This window comes from Pipistrellus kuhlii, unplaced genomic scaffold (genome assembly GCF_014108245.1).
Source record: "Pipistrellus kuhlii isolate mPipKuh1 unplaced genomic scaffold, mPipKuh1.p scaffold_m20_p_32, whole genome shotgun sequence".
Lineage (NCBI taxonomy): Eukaryota > Metazoa > Chordata > Mammalia > Chiroptera > Vespertilionidae > Pipistrellus > Pipistrellus kuhlii.
The window spans coordinates 904,327-910,326 of NW_023425532.1; the positions used below are offsets into that span (position 1 = coordinate 904,327).

Here is a 6,000-nt window from a genome sequence, read left to right on the forward strand (position 1 = left end):
CTGAGCCCCTACAAAGTTCCAAGCCTTTTACTTTACACTTTGACACATTTTATATCATTTACTCTTTAACAATGACCCTTTAAGGTAGGCATTATCTGCATTGTACAGATGAGAAAACAATTGAAAAGAGGTTCATTGATTTGCTCAAGTATATCATACAGCTTTGTTAAAAAACACTCATTCACAACACTCTTAGCTGAGGACTGTCTGTGTTGGCTGCTTATCTTACAGTATTTGTTTCCTCTACTCCTAGAGCCCTGGCTCCCCTTATAAAAGCCCCCTTCTTTCTTCTCTTTCACTGGCCCTCGTGAGCTTTCTTTCTTTTTTTAATACTGCATTTAATAGCACAAAAAATCACGAATACAAAGAAACTGGCAAAGGTGTTTGTCAATGAGATATCCCTGCCTCCTCCACTTTTCTGCTTTCATACCCATATATGTAATGGGCTACATCTGTATAAACTTTTCATTTCCCCCCCAAAACATATAACTGTTATGATTGGTCAGTTGAAGCTGAAACACCCATGGAGAAAGATGTTTTACAGTTACAAGGGCACAAACCCCCCACACCACCCCCCTCCCACCCCACACTTTCCCACACAATCTTTTGGAGGAATATAGGATATGTACCAGTGTCAGGATCTCCCTGCCTTCCTCACCGGAGCATTCCTGCAATTTAATTTTCTTTTCAGTGATTGTTTAGACTAGCGCCTCTTCTCCCGCCCCTCCTACTTCTTTTCCACTCAGGACCTCTTAAGACACTGGGTACTGTTCAGTTCTTACTCTGTCAGGCCCATGGGCCACGCAAGTAGTCCTTTAAATCTCGATGCCAGTTGTAGTATAGGTGTCGCCATCTTCCATCACAGGTAGATCGGTGTGTCGCTTCAGTAGGCTTGTGTATTCATTTCTTTCACTTTTTCTGATTCGTGTTCCAGGACCTGTTTGTGATAGAAGAGCAAATACCCTTCACTGTCTAGAACGTCCTTAATACTGGCCTTGGTGATAACGGCATCATCACACTTGAACCACTGGTTTTTGTGGTGCCGGATGAAGCTGGTGTAGTGGCCGCTCTCCAAAGTCCCTTGGTGATTCACCACGGCAAACAAGGAATACTTATTCTCGTCGGTTCCACTACCAGTCGGCAGCTGCAACTGTCCATTCAGCCTGCTCTCTTTACTCGAGGCCATAAAGGGCGTCATATCCAGCTCCAGCGGAAAGGATATATACGTAGTGATCTTGCGTCTCTGTTTAGCCGAGTGTTCGAATCGTTTGAAATGGAAACAGGCAACAACAGGCAACTTATTCATCGTGAGCTGTTTGGTAGATTCCTGGTAACTTTGACAACTACCGCACTTGATTTTGGCACTGCTTCCCAGGTGCTCTGGCCTTGTAAACCTTCGCAAGCAGTCCGTGAGCGTGGTGGTTCCTGGTACGTGGCTTTCCCCATTCACGCTGCTCTCCCTCCCTGGGCTCATGGGCCAGAAGGAGGCGCAAGAACCAGGCAAGTCCAGACTGATGTCCCAGCACGGGTCTATGGTGGTGGAGACGCCGTGGCAGGCCTGACAGGTGACATCAGACTGCAGGCCACCTGTGAAGATTTGGTCTATGATGCAGTTACAGTGATTGGGATTGTTGGCAGCCTTCCCAACTTCATCACCTTTGCAGTGCCGGTGCAGGACATCAAGCGCTGCGATGAGAAACTCGTGGGCATCCTGCTGCCGGTACCCTGCTAAATGGCGAGCGTGTATCCACACCAGGTGCAGCAGTTTATAGGGAACGTGAGGAGAAGGGTTTCCAGAATACAACTCCCGAAACAGTGAAGACATCTCACACACCAGGCACAACTCCGGACTCGGCATTTCGCATCTGTGCCTGTCGGAGAGGAAGAAATCTCTCAGGATCGGCGTGTGCGTGAGGGCCTGGACGATGCAGTTCATAAAGCACGTGTTGCCCAGATTGATGAGTCCTCTCAAGCCGATGGTGAAGCTGGAGGCGATCCTTCTTCTCCTCGGGTTGTGTCCCAGCAGTTCCAACTCGGGCTTGGTGGTCTCCCAGGTGGGGTACTTCTCCCCGAGGCCAGGCACTGAACACGGCTGGTAGGACACGTCCGTCGAGGTGGAAGCTTGCAATCTCAAGGCTTCCCCTTGCTCTTCTTTGGCAATTTGCTCAATGTCTTTGTCGTACACATAGTCCTTGCACATGAAGCAGTAGATGCCTCCATAGTAGAGGTCTACCGCCAAGTTGTGTTGTTTTGCCTGGGCGTGCTCATGGATGTGCTTCTCCGTGAAGCAGCCAAAGAACACACAGGACAGGCAAGAGTGGAGTCTGTTCAGGTGGGTGCCGCACACATGGCAGATGCACGACTTCGCCTTGCTCTTCCTGGTCTCCGGGGTCCGACACCACACGAAGCACTGGTAGATCACCCGCAGTCCCTGCCTCCAGTTCTCTCCCACCTTAAAGCTGTTCACGTGGGAACAGCCCGGCGGACCCACCGCGAAATCCACCTCCAAGCATCCGCCCCCAGGGCCGCGCCGGGGCCGGGGACGGGGCGGGGGCCGTGGCCTAGGCTGCGGTGGGGTACGAACTCGGGTCTGAGGCCGCGGCCGGGGTCGGCGGCGGGGGGCACGGCTGCGCCGCGGAGAGGGATCAGGGGGCTGCGGGGGATCGGAGGGAAGGGAGGGGGGAGGAACCTCTTCGCTGTTGCCGCCGCCGCCGCCGCCGCTGCCGCAGCTCCGCGCCGGGTTCTCATCCTCCGGCTCCGGCTCCGGCTTCGGCTCCTCTTTCGGCTCCTGCTCAGCCTCCCGTGCCGGCTCGGATTCGAGCTCCAGCTTGAGCTCCAGCCGGCGGCCAGGACCCTCCTCCGGCTCCACCTTCCCGGTGGCGTCCACCTTCCCCGCTGCCTCCACCTTCCCGGTGGCGTCCACCTTCTCCGCCGCCTCCACCTTCCCCTCCACCTTCGCTTCTGTCTCCACCTTTCTCTCCGCCTTCTCCGCCGCCGTCTCGGCCGTCTCCGCCTCTTCTACCTCCTCCGCCTCCCCGGGCTGCGGCTCCTCCCCCGATCGCCGGGTTCGGGCGGCCACTGGGCGTGGCGGCGCGGGGGCCACGCAGACCGGGGTGTCCCCGCCCGGCCTGAGGGTGCGCGGCGGCGGCGGCGGTGGCAGCCGGACCCGAAAGGGACTTTCACTGAAGGAGGCGGCGGCGGAAGCAGGCGACGCCTCCGGGATCCTCCCGCCGAAGCCCCCTAGCGGAGGCCGCTCCTGCAGCCAGGCCCGGCTTCCTTTAATTCAATATTTCCCAAACTTGCTCGTTCCCGAGAATCACGTGGGGAGTGTGTTAAAATCACAGATTCCTCGGCTCCGCCCGCTAGCCCACCGAATTAGAATCTCCAGGAGAGGTGCTCCGAGACCTGTATCTTTAACTGGGGCCCCGGTGGATTCTTAGGAGCAGGCAAGTTTGGGAAACACAGCTCTAATTCATTGAGGCTGGCGGGAAGGGGGGCGGGGACCGCGCAGTCTCTTTAAGGCGCTTCCAGTTCTTGGCTCCAATCGCCGCTCTGACCCCTCTCGTCGTCTTCTCCCCACTCCTCGTCCTGCCCTCCGTCCGGGCGGCTGTCCCCACCACCGCGGGGCCGGGGACACAGAGATCACCAAGTCCAGAAATGTCTCTGGGGCTGTGAAATGTCCCCTCGGAGTCCAGGTCCCCGAGGAGCGCAGTGGGGAGCTGTGATAGAACATCATCTCTGTGGCTGAGCCTGCCCCTGAGCCAGTCCCAGGCTCTCTTTCCACCTCAGGTCTCCCTACCCTCCCCCCCCCCCCCCGCTCCCCCTCTGCCCAATGAAGCCCCAGATCCATTCTGGGACCGGACTGGACCTTAGACTCCCAAGGACATAGCTCCCAAGGCCGCTGGACCCGAAAAGGCACGTCCCTTTGCCCATTGATCGGCGCTCCGCAGACGCCGTGCCTGCTCCTCGCCTCTTCCTCTGGACCCCCAAAGCGGCTGGACTTCTGGCCCAACAGATGCTGAGCAGCAGGGGGCCAGAGGACGGGGAGGAGGGGGGAGGAAAGGAGGAGGGGGCGCGGCATCAGAAGGGACCAGGCACAACAAGGCCATGCTTACCGTTGGCACCTCGCCTATGGCTGAGAGGCCCGAACTACAGGACCACACCACCAGACCCTCAAGCACTAGCAGGTGGGCGTGGGGAGGGAATAGGCCCGGTCTGAGAGCTACTGCTGGCAATGGGGAGCAGCACTACCGGTCACACGAGAACTGAGCTCCGAACAGGTGTCTCAGATCTTGGGCATGTTGGAGGATGTCATGGAGGGGCCACAGGTGCTGGTCCAGGGAGGGCAGCTCAGGACTGGCGTCAGGATGGGACTCAGGGGAGAAGTATTGGCCATTGTTGGAGGATCGAGGGAGAGTGTGTTCTAGGAGGAGTCAGTCCCTGGTTCCTGTACGCACTGCTGGGATTGTGGGGCTGTACTACTGAACGATACCATGGCAGAGTTCTATTAGCACGGGATATCACCCCTCCACCTGGCCCATTCCTTCAGGGAGGAGGGGTGCTGAGGCCTCCGAGGGTTAGCAGTATGAATTGGTTGTCAGGAATCAGGAGCCCTTAAGGAGGATAGTATGCCTGGTTCCGGTACAGCAGAGGTCCCTAGAGCTGTCCTGGTGCCTCCCCTTCCTAAGCTAACTCTTGCTTCAATTCCTTGAAGCACCAGACCATCTTTCCAATAAGGCCTGCCCTTTGTGGCCTGCAACCAGAGGAACTGCAACTAGCTCAGCCACTGAAGCATTCCTGCTCCTGCTCTTGCTGCTAAAAATGACAAAGGTCACAGAGGGGTGGAGACCAGGAGGTATTCTCATCCCACTTCCACAGAAAAACAGACATCAAAGAGAACTAGATCTCTGTGTACCTGCGACTGGCCACTAATGAAATCACCATGGCAACCCAACTGCCTTACTGATCAACTTCCTGCAGCGTGCTCTGGTCCAGCATGTTCTAGAAGGGGAGGGACGGGGGCTCTTCCATCATTCACTCAACAAGTGTCTATTCAGCTCCAATGCAGAGGCAGGTGTTGTACCAGGAGTTGTGGGCATAGCACTGAAGGATACAAATTTGCCCAGGGCCAGAGTCAGGGCTGCGAAGTATCTAGGTCACCAGCAGAGAAGAGGCACCAAAAACAAAAGAATCAAGAAAGAATATCAGAAACAGTTTGATATTCTTTTTAAACAGTTTTCCTCCTTGGGAAAAGTTAGAATTTTGCTGCGCTTCTTTATATTCTTTTCTGATTGCCTGTTGCTTTTGCTCTGAATCTCATGTAGGGGTGTCAGCATAATCTTTTTTTCCCCTTTCTCACTTCCTTTTAATTTTAACTACTAGAGGCCTGGTACACAGGTTTGTGCACTGGTGGGGTCCCTCAGCCTGGCCTGCACCCTCTCCAATCTGGGACCCCTTGGGGGATGTCCGGCTTTCGGGACCGCTGGCTCCTAACCACTCACCTGCCTGCCAGCCTGATCACCCCCAACTTCCCTCCCCTCCTGGCCTGATTGCTCCTAATCGCCTCTGCCTTGGCCCTGCCACCATGGCTTTGTCCAGAAGGACATACAGAAGGTCTCCCAGTCTAATTAGCATGTTACCCTTTTATTAGTATAGATAGATGGGTCTTGATTTGAAGACAGTAAGTTTGATAGTTTGTAAAAGGGCACAGTATAATATAATCAGGGAGACAAATATATATGGTATGTAATTGGCCAGACAATTCTGTAAGTTTCTGTACAATTTGTTAATGAACTGGATCGTTAAGATATGTGAGCCCAGCCAGTGTGGCTCAGTGGTTGAGCATCAACCTATGAACCAGGAAGTCATGATTTGATTCCTAGTCAGGACACATGCCTGGGTTGTGGGCTCAATCCCCAGGAGGGGTTGCAGGAGACAGCTGATCAATGATTCTCTCTCATCATTGATGTTTCTATCTCTCTCCCTCTCCCTTCCTCTCTG

The 6,000-nt window shown here is 54.9% G+C and overlaps 1 protein-coding gene across 1 annotated transcript; it reads right to left on the reverse strand.

Moving 5' to 3' along the window:
• Nucleotides 1-11: 11 nt before the first annotated feature.
• On the reverse strand, nt 12-4,109 carry USP27X (ubiquitin specific peptidase 27 X-linked). Its single transcript, XM_036460449.2, has 2 exons — nt 3,908-4,109; nt 12-3,276 (listed from the first exon to the last, which is right to left on the reverse strand). The coding sequence occupies exons 1-2, from the start codon at nt 4,107-4,109 to the stop codon at nt 884-886; spliced, it is 2,595 nt and encodes an 864-aa protein (XP_036316342.1). The 3' UTR covers nt 12-883.
• Between the last annotated feature and the right edge of the window lie 1,891 nt (nt 4,110-6,000).